At 51.3% G+C, this 19,125-nt stretch overlaps 1 protein-coding gene across 7 annotated transcripts in view; it reads left to right on the top strand.

Annotated features, from left to right (window-relative positions):
* The first annotated feature begins 546 nt into the window (after positions 1-546).
* Positions 547-19,125, top strand: part of TMOD1 (tropomodulin 1) — a 30,557-nt gene continuing 11,978 nt past the window's right edge. For 2 of the 7 annotated variants that reach the window (XM_069776552.1, XM_069776545.1), the window contains exons 1-3: positions 896-1,033; positions 12,823-12,986; positions 14,944-15,100. In XM_069776552.1, the coding sequence (XP_069632653.1) occupies positions 12,867-12,986; positions 14,944-15,100 (277 nt within the window). In that variant the 5' untranslated portion in view covers positions 896-1,033; positions 12,823-12,866. Of the gene's footprint in view, positions 791-895; positions 1,034-4,567; positions 4,892-8,371; positions 8,559-10,519; positions 10,544-12,122; positions 12,253-12,822; positions 12,987-14,943; positions 15,101-19,125 lie in introns of those variants that run through there. The other 5 variants (XM_069776548.1, XM_069776547.1, XM_069776550.1 and 2 more) reach the window with 5 other exon arrangements.

Consider the following 19,125-nt stretch of genomic DNA (forward strand, 5'->3'; position numbering starts at 1 on the left):
AGAGATGGAGGAGCTTGGGGCCGATACATTGTGGGGGATTTGTTAAAAAAGATTATAGGACAAATCCATGGGGCTTTAAGGTGACTCAAAGGTGAGGCAGGGGAAAGGAGATTTGGCAGCAACGTTATTAAAACTGTTGACACCACGAGGCTGGAAGGCAGCTCTCAGGGCTGATGGCAGGCTTGGAGCTGCTCAAGGAGGTGGCCGCCACTGGATGTACAGGGCATGCTGACAGGGGGTAAAATAAGACACGGAATTAGCAGGTGCATCGATACTGACGGCGTTTGCGGGGAAGCAGCTTGTACAAAGCGCCCACGCTTGCAGCCGCGGGGCCCCAGCATCCCCGGTAGCGGGGCCATCCCCAGCCAGAAGCCAGCGCAGCCGTGACTTGGTCTGGCTGAGCCTTGAGACCCCCCCCCGCCCCCTCCGCCGCTTCCCCCGTCTCGGGGCGGCACCACTCCTCCCGCGGAAAGAGTTTTTCCAGCCGCAGCCTCGGGGTGCTTCGCAGTGACCTGGGTCCCCACGAACCGAGGCGTGCACACCTTGCTGGGCCTTCCAAAAGGCGACGGTCCGCCGCGGCGCCCGGCTCGGCGCTCTGAAGGAAGTCGCCACGGGACAAAAGGCAGGCTCCAGCCTGCCTCAATCGTTAAAAGCGGGAGAGACCCTTTGGAAGCAAGTGCTGCCCTTGCCGCTCGGGGCTGCCGCCCGGGCAGCCCTGCCCTCCTCCGCAGCGCCCGCCGCGCCCTGGGGATGGACGGTGCAAGGTTGCCCGCCCGGCTGCGGGCGGAGGGTAAGGACAGACCAAACCCGGGACCCGGGGCGGGGGCCCAGCCGGGCACGGCACAGCTGTTCCCGGCCGGGAGGGGCGACGGGGCCGGCCCCCGCTGAGTGACGGCCGGGCCCGGGGCCGGAGCCGGGGCTGGGGCTGGGGCTGGGGCCGGGGCTGCGGCCGGACCCCCGCCCCCCACAGCGGCGGAGCCGGCGCGGGCAGGACGCGCCGCCCGGGCTCGGCTCGGCTCGGCTCACGGGTGCGGTAAGCGGGCGGCGGGGTGGCGGGCCCGGCCCGGCCCGGCCCGGCCCTTATCTGGGCAGAATATTTGGCCGGCACCGGCTCGACATAAATAGCGGCCGCCTCCGCGCTGCGTGCGCTCGGCAGCGCGCAGGGGTGACTGCCTGGGTGCTGCAGCGCCCTGCCTCCCTCCCTGCCTGCAGCTCTGCCTGCAGCTCTGCCTCCCTCCCTCCCTGCCTGCAGCTCTGCCTGCAGCTCTGCCTCCCTCCCTCCCTCCCTGCCTGCAGCTCTGCCTGCAGCTCTGCCTCCCTCCCTCCCTCCCTGCCTGCAGCTCTGCCTGCAGCTCTGCCTCCCTCCCTCCCTGCCTGCCTGCAGCTCTGCCTCCCTCCCTCCCTGCCTGCCTCCCTGCCTGCCTCCCTCCCTGCCTGCCCGGGAGGCCGTGCCCGGGGGGGTCTGAGCGCCGCGCCGGGATGCGCGGAGCCGCCGGCCGGCCCTGCGGCAGCCGGTGTCCCCGGGCCCCGGGGAGGGGGGCGGGGGGGGCTCTGCCCCCCGGCAGGCAGCCGGGAGCTCGCGGGGGAGGCGCTGGGCTGGCAGCCGGCGCCGCTCACGCGTGTCCGCGGCCGAGCCGGGACCGCGGGGCAGCGCCGGGAGGTGCCGGAGAAGGGCCTGCGCCGCGCCGGGCGGGTGGCGAAGGGCGCCGGTAGTTCTTTTTGACCGCTGTTGGCGTTTGTAATCCCGGGAGCTCTGCTGGGAAATGGTTCTCCGGGGGATGGATCAATAGAAAGCTGCGCTGCTTTTGTGCGGGAAAAGTAGAAATCAGCGCGGCGGGGGGGGGAGGATTCCTTGAGTCCTTGTGGTGTATTTTCCATGGCCATACTTGACCGCCTTGAATTAGTCGCCACCTTGCTTGTAAGGCGCTGCCTATCTCAAAGATAACTTTCCTTCACACAGCTGGACACAGCTTCTGCCCACACTCCCGTGCCATCCGGACGTGCCCATCTATCTGCTCCTGCTTTTGAAATGGTCCTGGATGGTCTGCGGGCAGAACCTGTTGCCCACTGCCCCCCTTCTGGACCGGCTGCCCTACCTCTAGTTGCTTTACATCTTTCCTTGGATATTGGGCCTTGAGCCAGAAAGGTGCTCAGCCATGTGGCTGAGGTTATTTTTAGGTATATATAAAATCCCTTCTTCATGTGTCACCTGCCAGCTCGCACAGGAGTGAAGAATGAATTCCTCATTTCTCATCAAAGAGACTTGGTTTGCGGCAAGAGGTGGCACCTTCTCTCAGACTACCCGGTAGAGTGAATACTAGACAAGGTTTTGAGCATGCAAGCTCCTACTTCAGTGTATGGTAGTGAGCCCTTCATCTTGTGTCCCCTCGGAAGGAGGAGCTGGGCCGCAACATTAAAGCCAAGCACTGACTTGCTAGCAGCATGGTGCCCGGAGCCGAATGCCTTTTACAGTGGTGTAGAAGAGTCTGTGCTGTTGTCTCTTGACAGCCTCTGTTGCCCTAATGTACATGCATTCAGGTATTCCAACAAGGACACTGCATTGTGTGCTCACTGCTGCTCATTTCAAGTTCTCTGTTTTCCTCCTGTCAGGGCTCTTCCCCCACCACCACCACGCCTTCAGCATTGCTTTGTTTTCCAGCCTGACTCATCTTGTTCTTTTCTCCACACATTTCTCAGCTGTGATGGTCTGCTGGCTTTTCTCCAGATAATAGGTTTTTGCGTAATATTGGGAATATGTTGCTGCCTCCCCTCCTGCTTGGTGTATTTGGAAAGTCAAACAGATGTGGAGACAGCCTGGTTTATCTCATTACTGATTTCCTTTGCCTGTGTTTTACTTTCATTCACCCAAAGGACAGTTTGATTTATCTTTTCAAAAGATCCTGAATGATCCTTTTGTAAGAAAGCGTCTGTCCCCTGTTGCTAGATGTGTAACTCCATCCTCTAGAGCAACGTGCTACTGAATATAATGTTTGCAGATGAACTGTTTTACTTTTCTGTTTGCTGCTTCAGTGTTTTCCAGGCATGTGGAGTTTTTGTGAAAGCCCAGCACAGTTCAAGGGAGGAGGCTGGGATCTGCTTTCTGATTTTTTTCCTCTGTAGTTGACAGCTGTTTGCTAATCATGAGCTAGGAAGACTCTCTTCACTTCTCCATTCCAGGCAGGGACTTGCAGTCAAAACATATTTACTTGGTAAAATTACCAGACTCTTGGAAGAAACAGGAGATGAAAATTGTGTTCCATGGCTCTGTGTTGCTAAACAGCCACATGTTTTTTTGTCCCAGGACTCCAGCACTGCTGGTGGCTCAGCGGTTCTCTAGTCCATCCCTAGGTCACAGCAGATGTCAGCCAAGGAGGTTGTGGCTTCATATGGCCTATGTCTAGAAACCCCCAAAGATGGAGACCCCACCTGCCTGGTGTCCTGTCTCAGAGCTGCATCACCCTCCTGGGAGGTTTTCTGTTCTGAAATTTCTGTGAATTTCCTGTTCACTCATGGTGAATGAGATAAACACTTATCAGAGGCTATCCAGGGTCATACCAAAGTCTGTCCAGCCCAGTATACTCTGGCTGGCAGCATCCAGTAGCAGATGCCCTGGGGGAAGCATGGAAACAGGGCTATGGGGATGCTTCCCCAGAGCTCTGCCCTGTTCCAGCACTGTGTGGTTTAGTAGCTCTACCAGCTGGAAGTGGTATCTTTGTTTCTTCAGGCCTCAGAGGAGTGTGTGAGGGTCCCACCTCTGTTAAATGTCTCATTCAGATTTAGTGCACAGCATACACCATATGCTCGTTGCTGCTGGAACAGTACTCCTTTTGCTCCAGTGTTCATTAAGCATCAACCTATGTAGGGCTTATTAGCTGCACCTTGATGGAGCATTTCACTTTCACTTCCTCTGCTTCAGCTGTGCCAGCAGTAGGATGGGATCAGGAACAGGCAGACGAAGGTGTGTTACTAACAGCTTGCTGTGCTTTGCTCCGGGCAGTGTGGCAGGGCCTCTGTTTTACAGGACGTTGCCATTGCCTGTTGAAGGGTCTGAGGCACTGCTCAGTGCAAGACAGGAGCCTTTCTGCTCCTGTGTTCACATGGCATCCATCAGGGTTCAGCTGTTCCTTGCAACTGGAGTGTGCCAGAGGAGCAGAAGTCCGAGGACTAACAGAAGTTCAGGCAAGAAACCCAGGCTCCCTTTTCAGAGGAGATTGTGCTGGCTGTAAAGTTTCCAAGTGGAAGGGTTCGAGTTACAGAGCAGGAACTGAGTGCATGGTGTCTCTAATGACTCAAGTGTGCCCACGCACTTTTCGTAGGGTTTAGTAATTAAGCAATTAAGTACATGCCAGGTGCATGAGAGAACCTCCCCCCAAATAGAAGAACACATAACTGTGTTTACAAATGTGTGCCTTAAAAATATGCAAAGTGGAGACACAGCTGGGATGGTTTGTATTTGGGCTTTGGCAGAGTTTGACCCTGTTACATGTTGCCTGGTCACCAAACATCCAGGCTATTTGCTGGATGGTCCTGATAAGAAAGAGTGCTTGGTAAGAGCCAGTATTGAGTTGCGTGGCTTGCAGGCTGCAGGAGTGTTGAGGAGAGGAGGGCTAGGAGATACAGGCAGTTTCTGAGTGTCAGGTTGAGCTGCACCTGGGTGAGCTGCACCTCCTGGCATGCAAGGAGAGAGGAGGGTCCAGGAGAGTGCAACCAGCATGACTTCCCTCAGCACCAGTGGATGAAGGGAGAGGTAACTTTGGTCGAGCACGGGGAGCTTTCCCTAGTGCGTGCATGACCTCAGACAACAAGCCATTTGCTGTGGAGATGTCAAGTGCAAGGATGGGACTGTCAGCACTGGCATGAGGATGCCCATGGGAATGAAGCATCAGTAAGTGTTGTCTATGGTATATTGAAGTTCATTGCTGTAGGGTTCTGGGTGGTGACGATAAGTCCAGATAGCATTATGTGTTTTGTGTGGCTGGTGTGTCATTTAGAGGGGCAGAAGTCACGGTGCGCTTTGATAGATCCAAAACGCCTCCTTCCAGATGTTTCTTTTCAAATATGAATTTCAGTAAGTCTTAGGTTAATGGCTGCTGGTTGTGAGGTTTTTATCAAACCAGAGGAAATCCAGATCTTATGGGGGGAAGTGTGAGTTTCCTGAAGGATGCCAGATTCCCTGCTGGATTTCATTAGGCATGAGCCTCTTGCAGGGAGTCTGAGAGGGCCTCAGTCTTTCTAGTTGATGGGTGGCTTGCCCGGACAGATGAGGGTATGTGCTGAGCTCTGCTTTCTGCATCTGACATGACAGAGCTTCTCACTGTCTGGAGCATCCCCTGTGTTTTCTCTGTCTGCTCTTCTCATCCAGGACATGAAGGTGCTGACACTGCCCAGCTATGCTGTGGAGAGGCTAAGTGATGAAGATATGCCTGATGGGCACTGCTCACTGAGCAGGAACTGGGGACATCAACTACCATGTGTGCTTTATTTTATTGAGAATCGTTCAAGATGATGCTTGGCTACTCTGCAAGGTGCTCAAGGGCTTCTCAGCATGAGAAAGCTGCAAAGCAAGATGATGGTCTCCTGGAGGCTGAGTGACTCACTCTCATGCTGCAGAAGCAAAGGGCTTAGCCAAGGTGACCTTCAACTGGGTCTGAGCTCATGGTGGTTTAACAGTTTGTTTCAGGGGAAGGCAGCTAACCCCCCTTGTGTTGAACTAGAGTGAGAATTCAAACTTGAATCACAGCAGTGAGGACTTTGCTTCAGCTGGGTAAATCAAGTGAGTGCAGAAAACAAGTTTTTGTGAAATGTAGGGGACCAGCGTGGAGCCCATTTCCCACTGTGTGTAACATCCTGGCATTCAGAGGAGGAACCTGGACAGTTGGACAGACCTGCTCAATCTTCTGAGACCAAGCCACAGAAAGTTTAGATGGGAATGGACCTCTGGGATTTCGTAGTCCAGTGTCCTCCTCTGAGCAGGCCTGGCCCCAGAGCTAGATCAGGTTGCCCAAGGCCTTTCCCACTTGACCATCAACTATCCAAGGACGGAGATCCCACCACCTCTCTGGTCCCTGTCCAATGGCTGGACCACTCTTGTGGCAAGGAGTTTTCACCTTGCCGCAACTTGTTCCCATTGCCCCTTGTCCTTCCCCTGTGCACCACTAAGGAAAGCCTGGTTCTGTCTTCTCTAGAAATCCTTTCCCTTTAGGCAGCAGATGACTGACTGCCATTAGATCCAGCTGCAGCCTTCCCCTCTCCAGGCTGAAGAAGTCCAGTTCCCTCTGTTTCTCCTTGCATCTCCTGTGTCCCAGCCTCCTGCCCATCCTGATGGCCCTGCACTGGAGTCTCTTCAGCTTCTCAAGAGCTGTCTTCTGGGGAGCATGAAACTGGATGCAGCATCCAGCTGCAGCCTCAGTGGTGCTAAGCAGAGGCGAATACCCACCTCTGTGGATCTCCTGGCTAGATGCTTTCTAGTGCAGCTTGGACTGCAAGTTCAGTGCACGGTCTATAGGAAGTCTCTTGTAGCTGTAACAAGATGTTTCAACATCTTGTACATTCAAGGTGGTGATCCAGAGCCCAAGCAGACCAACAGCACTTGATGCTACAGTCTGGATCTGTGTTTATGGCTTGTTAAAAAGCTGCTTTCCTCTCTGGCTGAGAAAATGAGATCAGCCTAAAAAAGAATCTACAAAAAGTGTGCTGGAGACCATTCCCTTAAAAGGAATGGCTTTAGATATTTATCTTCCTTTCATTTCTCCAAGCCAAAGACTTCACGTTTAGTGAGAACAAAGTAAGTTCATTTGAAATGGGGCGAACTTCTGAATGCCTGTACAGCAGGTACAGGGCATGTGGTCACCTGCAAGGCTGCTGCTGGGCTCTGGTTGTGTCTGCCAGAGAAGGAACTACTGTCTTCGGTTGTGACGTTTGTACCTGTGCACTAGAAGGAAAGCATTCCTGTACCAGCACACCTGCATTTACTTCTCTCATGGCCAGGGTAACCAGTGATAGGAAGCACCCAGAGGTCAAGACTTTGGATATGTAAGGCTGTGTGATGGCACTGGGGATGGATCCAGCTCCTCCTGTGCTCTGCTCTGATTTCCTACTGGATTTTGCAAAATTCGCATAGACTTAACGTTTTTAGATGTGATCTCAGAAGCAGCTGATGTGCATCTTTCCCTCTGTTGTTACTGGATCTGGCTGTAATTTGTTGGTCTCTTCGTGAAACTCCTGGGAACTGGTGATGTTGGGGGGCTCAGTGACTCAAACAGCAGGGCAGCTGTGGAGTCAGGCTCTTGCACACCAGCCCCCAAGTATGCTGGGAGGCAAGCCCAGGGTTCGCAAGTTGTCCCATGAGTGGCAGAACCAGCAGAGACTCACTTTTTGGTGGATTGATGTCCTCCATTCCCACATCCCTGCTGTGTCTGCCCCAGCTCTACCACTTGTAACAGCTCCCCCTTCTCCAAGTGCTTCTCGTACCCCCCCTTCTCCTAGTTGTCCCTGCAAATGCCCCAGCTTCATTCCCTGACTGTCAGCTGAAGGAGGTGCCTAGGCTTGCTGCACATTACGCCTGTGCTGACGGACCCTTTGCACACATGGGCAGCTTGACAAGAAATTAGGGTTTGAGTCCTGTATGAGATTTCATTAGAGTTAGCTAATGGCTTTAGGTTTATCAGAGGACTGAAAGGCCACATAAAAATACAGTCTTCATTTAGGAAACCAGCTGGAGCTGATTTGCTCCTTTCATCTGCACAGCATGCATCTTGGATTTACACCTGGGTGATTCACTGAGGTCTAAGTGTATGCACAGAAAGTACTTAACTGCTCTTGAGTTTATAGGAAATGGTCACTTGAGGTATGTATAGTTTCTCAAAAAAGCCCTGATGTTTATCTTTAAAGTTACACTAAAAGTCAAAGAAAAGAAAAAAGAAATTGTAGCAACTACAGAGGGGTTGGTTGACATTGGTTTGTTATTTTTATACTGCAAAAATAATAGCTCTGAACTTTGACTAAGGTTTATACTTAAGCTATGAAAAAATCTCATAAATCAAAACCCTGCATGAGTCAAATAGGAACTGTTCTCGAGCCAGGCTATCCCTCACGAGGTTAACTCCTGCCTCCGGTGCTGCTTAAAAACAGCTTTCATCCTGAATAGCCTTCTGCCTTCAAACTTGGCAGTTTTTCCAAGAATTGTTGATATCTATGCTGGTGATGCTTGTTGGTTGCCTCCTTATCTCAGAAGCCAAGCCCTCGGTGTGCTTTTTTATTTCAAAGCACTGGAAAAGTTTCCCAGAAGATTTGAGGGTTGTCTCAGGCAGGGGATGTTAATTTTTTCAGCCATGGCTCTCATCAGGTGCAGAGTACACTGAGTTCCCGTCCTCTGCCTTTTGCTGGCACTTCAGTGTGGCTGGTGACTTGGGATGCACCAAACCCTCCTGCATGCTGCAGTCCCGGTGGCCGTGGAAGTGACAGCTGCATGCTGCAGCCTGCCACGAAATGCCAAAATTGGCCTTGGCTTGGACTGATAACAGAATTTATCACTGAAAAAGCCATGTATCTGTGCTGAGGTTAGTTGCTCTTTCTCCCCATGTACGTATGAAAAGAAAAGGGCTTTCCGTAATTTCCTGCTGTTAGCATGCTAGTGCATGTGAGAGGTTGTGCAGTTAGAGGCCAGGCTTCCTAGCACAAGCGTGCGCAAGACCACTGTCACACCGTGTTACACAGCACACAGGGGAAATCAGTCTTTTTCTCTATCACATTTTTGTGTTTTCTTGGAATTTTTCTTGCTTGCTGCTGTTTCTGTCACTTTACCCAGTTCCGCTTTCTCTTTTGTTCTTTTTCCTGGGGTTGTCAGAGCACTGAGGGATGATCCTGCAGATCCTCCAACTCGGTGGTACCTGTGCTGCTCTGCAGCCTGTCACAGCCCGAGCCCATTGCTGCCAGGCTCCTGCCCTCCCTGCTTGCCCACCTGAGGAGCATGACCACGTCCCCGTGCCTGCTCTCCACTGTGGACGGGAGACAGTTGTCCCGTGTGGGACACCTTCCCAGGTCTCCGCTGGTTCCCTGCGCGGAGGTCGGTGCTGCTCTTGGGTTTCCATGCCCCAGAAAGGGCACAGTGCTCCGGGGGGCCGTGCCGGTGCAGAGCAATGAAAGGAGTATTTCCAGTGTTGCATGGGATGCTTTTCATTTTCACTTGTTCTACAACATCCATTTGTCTGTTCAGCAGTTTTGGACCCTTCAGAAAGAAACTGTTCCATCCCTCTCATAATCACAGATGTTGCCTTTTGTTTTGTTTTGTTTTCTTATATTCATGACAGAAACAGTCTTCCTTGTAGATGACCTATGGTGTATGTTCATCTCCCCTCTGATTTAATTTTTCTCCTTGAACCTTTTTATTGGTCTTCATGCATACCAACTTGTGTGCTCTTCAGACTTACCAAGCGCAAATGTTTGGGCTGTCTTCTCATGTGTCTGATGAATACTTTGGACAATGAGACCTAGTATCTTGCTGTCTTGATAAGTCCATGTGAATTTCAATTTTCTGAGGACTTAAAGTTGTAGTAGTGTCAGTCCTGTAGCGTCTCTATATATTACATATATATTTTGTTGTGATGCTTCCTCCTTTGATTGAATGAAAAGTGTATTGGTAGGTTTAATGAAAAATAGCAAGAAGTGAAAGCTACCATCTTAGGAAGGCATTAAGAATAGATTTGATGGAGCAGATTTGTGGTGAATTAGGGTTAACACTTTCCTGAATGTCCAGAAATGTGTCAGTTTAGAATTTGGATATAATATTGTAGTTGTGCTGGAGGATCTTGTAATCTTTTTGGAGTGCAGGTGTGGGGGGGACATGTGTTAAACCATGCTTGAACCCTAGCACAGGTCAGGGAGAGCTGTTTGTGGTGGTGGGTGTTTCAGCACGTTGTGTAACTGAAAACAATTATACTTAGGCAGAATTTACCTGCTTTCTTATTTTTGGCAGTACAAAGCCCTCTTGCCATTTACAGCAGACAGGTTATTTGCTTTCTCTCCCAGCACTCATTAGCAAGATAGGGTAGAAGAGGCCTGGGATGTGGAGATAAGGGAGAGCCAGTGAACGTACTGGTCCTGGGGGCTGTGCTGGAGGATGTGATGCTGAACTCACGCAGCTCGTTGGGCGGGCAGGGGAGGGGTACAAAATGTCCTGCCGCCGCGGGCACGGCTAGCTGTCCCGACACACTCTCTGCGGGAGCTGTGCAAGTCGTCAGCGCCGTCCGCCTGCATCGGCGAGGCTGCGAGGGCACTGTCCCCTCCCAGCAGCTCTGTTTGGGGTACGTAGCAAATTAAATTCTCCCCGCGGGGATTTCAGCTGTGTTTCAGCAGGCTCCCTGCACCTGTCCTCAACCCTCAGGGCCTTGGCTATATGCAGCCCCGGCTTCATATCTCTGCAAGATGCTTTGAAACCTGAAGCATTTTCCAGAAGCGTTGCCTCTGCGTGCTGACATCCGACGTCTGTCCTGCCTTTCGCCTCTCGGTGCTGACGGTCTCCGTCCTTCTGGCGGGAGGCGACAAGGTCAGCCCTGCGCAGGCTGTGCTCTGGTCCCAGCCGAGCCGCCGCTTGCAGGCTACCCCTTGCTAGGTGGGGGCAGTGACTGCCTCTGGAAGTAGTCGTCCCCATGTTGCCAAGACGGAGATTGCCATGTGCATGGCAGGTGTGGGTATTTTAAGCCATTACAGGGAATTTAGCAGCCTGGGGTGGGTTATCCTCTGCCTTCCTGCCTGCTCTTGGCTCCAGCTCCTCCCACAGCAGAACAGTCAAAACTAAAAATTGAGTATGAAATACAGATGAGTCATGGTTCATGCACTTCAATCTAAGGTCGCAGTAGCACAGCACATCTCCAGGTCTGGGTCCAGGCTGCTTTTCTAGGATGTCCTGCATCAGAGTAATAATAATTGATATGATGACAAGCGTTTGTTCATAGGTAATTTTGATAAAGGCTCTGCTTTCCTCTACGCCGACCAGAAGGGCAGCCTTGCTGGGGCTGAGCTGCTGGACGTGGCTTCTAGCCTGACTGGTGCACAGCTGAATGGCTGCCGCACATCAGCCTCGCAGCTTGAGGTGCCTTGCACTGACTGCTGCAGGGGACTGGCAAAGCGCAGGAGTGCTGGGATCCCCGCTGCCTCGCGTAGCCAAACCCACCAAGCCCCATAGCCCGTGCTTCCTCCTGCTGCCCTTGACCCTGGTGCCCACAGGTTGACGGTCGCTGCGCGGAGCAAACCAGCCCGATGAAAAGCTGTTTTTCACTCTCTCAGCTCCTGGCTGTGGGAGCCTGGGGGGCCGTTCCTCCCATCAAGGAGGCACAGTCTCCTGGCACTCCACCTCCTAAGTGGCGAGTGGCAGGAATGCGAATGATGCAGGAATAGCCATCACACCAGTGGGAAACCAAACGTCTGACCAGGTGACAGCTCTAAATTTAAGGGCTTGCTGTTGAGCCATGTGTGCGTTAATGTGCCCTTTTGTGACCAAGCTAAAGATAATTTTCCTATCTGGAACAGCAGCTGTGTTGTAAGTTGTATAAAGAGACTTCTCCGCTAATGAAGAGCGATCATAAGAGCATGATCTGTCCTGAGAGGATGAGCAAAGCTGGAGAGATGTGACTTGGGGTAGGGCTCTGGCGCTCCACAGGAGCTGAAAAGAGGCCATTTATAGAAGTTCAAAAGATGTTTAGCTCCTTGAAAAATGCACAGGCCTTGCTGTTATTTTAATGTAAATGCCACTTGAAAGAATAGCAAACCTTTTTTTAAACTCTAGCAAAAGTCACTTTAAATTATCTGCAGTTCAATACTCTCTGCAAAAATTGAACCAAAAAAATGTAAATGTACAGACAGTGCTATGGAACAGAAGGAAACTTTCAGCAAAAAAAGCAGAGTTGGATACACTCTTGTGTGTTGTAGTGAGTGTATTTTTAACCCAACTGCATATTTTACACAAGTTGACCTTCGTAGTAGGTCTACTACAGTCTTTTAGAGCTGGCAGAAGTCCAGTTGTGTGTGTGATTGTGTATGGCATTTTATATTAGGAGACATGGGACAAACCCCTGGGTCAGCAGGGATTATCCGGATAGGTCATTTAGTACGTTACTCCCACTTCTCTTCTTGAAGAGTTGGTTTAGATGTGCAGTAACACTCAGATCAGCTGCTTAGCTTGCAGCAGTGCAAACACGTGTTGTCTCAGGGAAGGTGGGTCACTGAACAGCACGTTTAACTGGCAGCCTTCTGAACGTGAGTGGATAATACTTCCTGATCTCCTTGTGGCTTTAAAACATGGGAAGAAGCACTGTGCACTGTAGCCTCGTGGAGGTTTGCAGGGCTCAGAGGTACTCGGTGATGCTACAAATCTGGTTTCCCACCTGGTGGCAACATTATCTGGAGTGCCATGTGCAGGGAGGTGTTACTGGGGGCTTGTAAGGGCATGAGAGCTGCAGACTTTATGGTTCGTGGTTTATTGTCCTTCAAGGAAATAAATGCCTAGGACACTTTGTTAACATCTGGCATTGCTTGGAGAAGACATCTCTAGCCAGGATCCCGTACAAAGTACTTCATCAGTGCTGCCCTGTAAGTCTCTGATGGGGCAATGTGCTGCTGAAGTTGTGCCGCTCTCATGACCATGGGCCATTACTCGCATGTAGGATATGGATGGAGGGGGCCTGAGCAATCTGACCTGGCTTTGAAGTCAGCCATCCTTTAAGCATAAATATTCTGCAACTCTGTGGTATTCAGCATTCCCTAACTAACTGGGGTACAGTGTCACGTTTCACATATTCAGTGTTATGCTTCTTGTTTTAATTTCAGGTCCTGTTTCGGCATAAAAGTGAGATTGTTGAGACACCTCTAAGATGTCTTACAGAAAGGAGCTAGAAAAATACCGAGACCTGGATGAAGACAAGATTCTTGGAGCTCTGACAGAGGAGGAGCTCAGGAAGTTAGAGAATGAACTGGAAGAGCTGGATCCTGACGTAAGTCATTTTTACACAAGATTTGCTAGGTGGTAGGTCTCAGTTGTTGGGGGGAATGGGCTGCATTACTAATCTGTACTTAAGTGAGATCCTTTGCAGAGCCTGTACTCAGTGTGCAAGGATGGAAGAGGCTGTCCGCAGATGAGCAGAAGCAGTTTTGCCATCGCAAGCATGGGCTACATGTGGGACTTTGTTTCTGTGATACTCCCCTGCCCTTGCCCTGGCGTGCATGCTCCGGTGTGATGAGCACTGCGATTTGCAGCACAAATGTGAGCCAGTGCTAGTGCAGGGCAGTAAACCTGAGGAAACTGGATCTCTGCTTCTGATCAGGCCATCTTGGAGGGAACGTTTTGGGATTTGTGGGTTGTTTGGATTTTTTTCCATAGCAAACTTCAAATGGTCTGTATTTTCCTCCATATAGGCAGAAAAACAAATCCCAGAGTTTTGCAAAATGGGACAATTGCTTTTTAGCAACCTCCCAACATCAGTAAGAGCTGCACGTATGAAAACACTGGGCCTGCTGGTGGCAAACAATGAAAGCTTTTTGGAGGCAACGTTGTCCTGTGGCCCTAGCAGGGGATGTGCAGAGCCAACTGCCAGGCCTCTGGGTTACAGGGATGTTAGATGATGAGGCTGGGCACTGCCAAGTGAGAAATTGTTCCTGCAGCATGCAGTTAGTGTTTCTGGGGGAAATGATGGGCAGTGTAGATTGCATCATCAGTATTTTTAATTGCAACACAGGAATATAATTAAGAGGTGGCAGGCTGGCTCCCAGGATTAAGTGTGTGGGCTTCTTACAGGTGTCTCAGAAGACACAGACTCTGCATCTGTGAAAGATGCAGAAGGGTAAAATAATCGCGAACGTCTGTCAGTAGAGGTGTAGCCTGAGTACAGGAGTTAAAGCATGAAGATTGCATGGTCACCTTTCACAGCATGAAGCCCAACGAAGCAAGCAGTTTCCCATGCCTCCCTGCTTGTGCATTAGCACAGTTCTCCTCTGTTGCCCTCCAAGGTTGCCCGAGTCTAATTGCTTCCTGTTAGTCATTTTCCTTCCCAGGCTTTCCACTGATACAGATTTAAATTATAATGTATTACTTCTATTAGGAGGGCATGGAAGAATCAGTGTTTTGTTCAAAATCACCTTGGGTGTCTTAAAAAGTAAATGTTGACTTCTGTCCAGCAAAGCTTTAAAGAACATGCTTAGTGTCAAATCTGGGAATAGTCTTACTTATTGCATTAAGGCTGTTCTATATTTAAATATAAGCAGGTGCTTACGTGCCATATGTGTCAGGCACAAAGCAACTTCCCATGGTGGCTAATCTGATGGAATAACAAGGAGGCAAATTGAAAAAGGTTCACAGTGGTTTTGTTCTGCAAGGGAGTGATCTTCTCTGTGAGACCCTGCCTGTAGTTTTGTGATGGATCATGAAAGGCAGAAGAGACCACTATGGTGCTCTGGTCTGCTCTGTGAAAGACCATGGGATTTCCCTGAACTGATTCTTGTTGGGACATGTGGGGCGTGTGGGCACTCAGACACATAGAAGGAGGAGAAGATCGGTTGAGTGTAGCAGCTGGATTCTGGTGCTGTGACTGTTGTGAAGAGGCAGCAGAAATGGTGAGGGTGTGGGAAGAGGCTAGGAGGAGCAGGAGGTGATGGCTGAGAGCCCCCAGAGAAAGGGCTGGAGCTGCTGTTGTAGAGAAACATCCACTTGGGAGCATGGAGATCTTGTAGCGGAGCCAGCATTTGAAATTAGAAGGGGGAAGGAGCATCATGTGTCTTAGATGATGTGCGAATCAGTGGGGTTGGATGGAGATAACCTTTGACACAAGGAGAAGCAAATTGTCCAGCAATGTGGAAGAAAGACAGTGCAATGAGGAAAGTGGAGAGGGGGAAACATTTGGTGGACGGGGATGGTGGCCTCCAGAGATAACCCACGTTTCTCCTCTCTGTGCCTAGAATGCATTGCTGCCAGCAGGACTCAGGCAGCGGGATCAGACACAAAAGCTGCCAACTGGCCCATTCAAAAGGGAGGAGCTCATGGCCCACCTAGAAAAGCAGGCGAAGGATGTTAAAGACAGAGAAGACTTGGTCCCTTTCACGGGTGAAAAGAGAGGTATGGTCATCCTCTGCACCACACTGAACGTGTCATGATGCAGGCACAGTGGGTACACAGCAGCAGGGTTGTGTCTGACCTGCTTTGCTAAGCATGACTTCATTTTGACACCACTGGAGTGGTGGATCTGCTATCTCTGCTGTCTAGCCACAGCCCAGGGGGCTAATAAACTGGGGTGTGCCCAAGAGGTCCATGTGCTTGCTGATTTGGGTACCACCTGATATATTGTTAAGTGACGGACAGAGACTGTACCACTGTGCAGTCTCTTTCCATCCGCATCCCGCTGCAGCTGTATCAAGCTCTGGGGAAGACATCATCCTCTGTCCTCTCTTGTTCCTCCTCTGTCCTGTCCTCCTGTGAGCTCTGTAGACTGTGCTCTGTCTTCCACCGTTGCCTTTCATGCTCCCTCCCTACACTCTTATGCTGGTTTTGGCTGGGATAGTTAATTTTCTTCATAGTATCTGGTATGGGGCTATGTTTTGGATTTGTGGTGAAAACAGTGTTGATAATAGTTTTCATTACTGCTGAGCAGTGCTTACACAGAGTCAAGGCCTTTTCTGCTTCTCACCCCACCCCACCAGCGAGTAGGCTGGGGGGGCACAAGAAGTTGGGAGGGGACACAGCTGGGGCAGCTGACCCAAACTGGCCACAGGGATATTCCACACCATATGACGTCATGCTCAGCAATAAAGGCTGGGGGAAGAAGAAGGAAGGGGGGACATTCAGAGTGATGCCCTTTGTCTTCCCAAGTCACCATTACACATGGTGGAGCCCTGCTTTCCTGGAGATGGCTGAACACCTGCCTGCCCATGGGAGGTGCTGAATGAATTCCTTGTTTAGCTTTGCTTGCGTGCGTGACTTTTGCTTTACCCATTAAATTGTCTTTATGTCAACCCATGATTTTCTTGCTTTCACCCTTCCGATTGTCTCCCCCATCCCACTGCGGGGGAGTGAGTGAGCGGCTGTGTGGTGCTTAGCTGCTGGCTGGGGTTAAACCACGACAACTCTGAACTTCATCTTGGTATAGAGAAACTCCACAGCTCCCCTCAGCTATAATGATCCCAACAGTTCTTGTCTAGTCTTCATCACCTCTTGACAACCCCAGCCTCATTTCCCTGTCTCCTGCAGCTTGCGTGTGTCTGTCTTCTTGCACCATACCCTGTGGCAGCTGCTGCACCCCTGCTCTGCGTGGCTCTGGGGCCTGTGAGCAAGGGGTTTGCTCTACCTCTTCTCTTTCCTCTCCTTCTGGCATCTTTTCCTGTTCTCCTGGGACATGCCCCATTATCAAAATGACTTTTCTGCTCCCATTATCACTCTGAATATCATCTGACATGGGACATGGTCTTGTCAGTCCTTGCCTCTGGGTTCCAGGAGCTTCTCAGCAGCTTTTTTCTGCTGTTGTGTCTCTTTCTGTACCATGGTCCCCCAGCAGCAGAAGATCTGGTTGTACACTGTTTGCACTACTGGTTGCCCCACATCAAAAAGGAAGTGCATGAAACATGGGCATGTGAGCATGTTTCCAGTTGAGGTCTTTCTCAAAGCTGCCTCCTTACTGATCCATGTGCCTCTCCGAGAAAAAGCTTGTGTTAAATCTGTCCATTTAATAAAACTGGAGGTGGTATTTTTAGCAAAAATTGAGTTCTCCTTCAAGGAAGTAAATGAAGAGAGTAAATTGAGTGCTGTCAGGAAGAGTGATTTAACAACTTCAGACGTACACCAGCCCAGTGTTGGCTACTCACCTGGCTAGCCCAGCAGGTCGAAGCAGTGCTCTGCAGGAGACAGAGGTATTTCAGGCATTCTGAGTCTTCAGCTTTTGGTCTGAGCTAATCATATTTCAATCTGATGTGATCTCAAACACATTAAGCATATTTTCACTTGTAACATGCTGCTGAGTGAAGACACTATTTTACATTGACTGTGAGCCAGAGATGGTAAATTACATATTCACAGTTGTGGCAGAGCTGGAAATAAATCACCACGTTTGCAGTTTGGAGGGTGATTTACTAGTTTGGCATGGGAGGTGCTCTCCCTGGCCATGCTGCTGGACAGGGTAGGAGTTGGTACGTGCATACATGCTGTATTACGATATGTAAAGCTGTGTTTGCATGCACCATTTAATTTAAAGTTCAAACTTGTAATAAAACATGACTGAGATACAGAACTTTCTAAATTAAACCCCAGAAGTTTCAATGACGCTGAGATGTCAAAGGGAGTTACTGTGTGACCGCAGAATTAAGTTTGCCCTGTTTTTCCTGTTCCCTGCTGAACTGACCAGATAGTGCGTACAGTTTGCCGAGCCGTGTGTCCGGCGAGACAATGGTTCTGGGTCTCTGCACCAAGTCAGAGCTGAGGGGGCCAGCCCTCCCCAGACATTGTGCTGCAGAGTACCCAGGAGGTGCCTGGCCTTGCAGGACACGTGATGCTCTGCCTATTTTTGCAGGAGCAGCTGTGTCCCAGGAGGCAGATTCCTGCCCTCTTCGTCAGGGTGGCAGCGTGCCGGCAGGAGATGGGCCGTTTTGCAAAAGGCTGTTTATAGCAGCCTCCATTTTGTACTGGGGGAGCCCGAAGCGCAGCTGCTTCTTCCTTGAGGCTAAATTTAGCCCCTTCTGTTTCTGCACATCCCTGAGCAGCAGGATCTTTGTTTCTCCCCTTTGGTGCCACTGACTCTTGTTTCAGAGGGGGGACAAAAATAGTCCTGGCTGGCATGCCAGGCCAAGAGCTTTGCACTCGCTATCTCTCTGCAGGGATCCTGGACTATTTCAGGGGAGGGGGCTGCTCCGAAATGCTCTGGGATCTCTCCTTCTCCTCCTCCTCCTCCTCCTGTCCTGCAGCAGCAGTGGGTTTACCCAGCAGACTGCTGCCTGCCATGGTGTGTTACAACACCTCAGACTCTCTCTTTTCTTTGGTGGCAGGGGCGGTCACAGGTAGGTGCCCTGTTGTGAAATCTCAGACCTGACCTGTTCAGCCTCCACAAAGAGCTCTGCCCACCTGTTGGCAATGGGAGCAGTGAGGAGCTGGGAGCAGCCGTGCAGGGCCATGAACGCTGTCTGCTGCCCCATGCCTCCCTGGGATGCAACCGGCTCCAGCAGAGAGAGGGTCGTGGCTTGCCCGGTGATCGTCCTGGGCAACAGGGTGGGGGAGCACCAGGGACCCCACCACGTTCGGAGCTGGGCTGGAGCTGCGTCACGGGCTGCACAGCCCCTTGTCCGTGTGGGCAGCCCCCCTTAGGAAAAGGCCACAAGCAAGCAGCTGAGATGGCAGCTTTGCGTTGCTGGCTGTACCTGTTGCTTTGCTCCTCTGACTTGTAGGGAAAAGACCTGTTCCTTGGCCTGTTGCTGTCCCAGGAGATAGAGCAGGGGGATCTCCATCTGGCATGCCCTCTGTGTCTCTCCCCCCTGCCCTACTGTCCTCTGCAGCAGCGCTGAGCCAGACCAGCAGCCCCAAGCCTTGCTCCTTCTTGCATCCTGTGTGCTCGCTGGACGACCGACTGCTATCTCTGCCTGCTGCCACGGCCCCTGCACTGCCTCCTTTCCCCCCTCTTTTGACTACTGTGCCACCTGCCTTGCCACCATGCATTTGGAGTTAGCACCAGGAGCTGTCTCAGGGGCTGGACTGATCCTGCACAGTGCTGGATCTGGGCCACTGGCCTTTCTTGGCCGAGGTGAGCACTGGGAAATCTCCATCCCTTTTATGCAGTCTTCAAAGAAGTGAAGTCCTGCAGGGTCAGGCTGTGTGTGGCTTTCTGAGTGCTGTGTGTTGAACAGTCATCGTCCTGTGCAAATGTAATAATGTTCGGCTTTTGTAGATGCAGCCCTCTGTGCTTCTGGAAGAGTCCAGCTCCACAGTTGGAGGTGTCTGGCAGGTGCCTCCTGGCTCGTATCGCAGCAGGACTCGGACCAAGCTTATGGGAAGGGATTCAGTGTCTCCTCTGATTTTTCTCTAGGTCCTTGTGCCCCCTCTGTCCTTTCCACTGTGCAAATCTCACCCCACGGAAATGCATCTGTACAGCTAGTTGTGAAACAGGT

This window comes from Haliaeetus albicilla, chromosome Z (assembly GCF_947461875.1).
Source record: "Haliaeetus albicilla chromosome Z, bHalAlb1.1, whole genome shotgun sequence".
In the NCBI taxonomy this organism is placed as follows: domain Eukaryota; kingdom Metazoa; phylum Chordata; class Aves; order Accipitriformes; family Accipitridae; genus Haliaeetus; species Haliaeetus albicilla.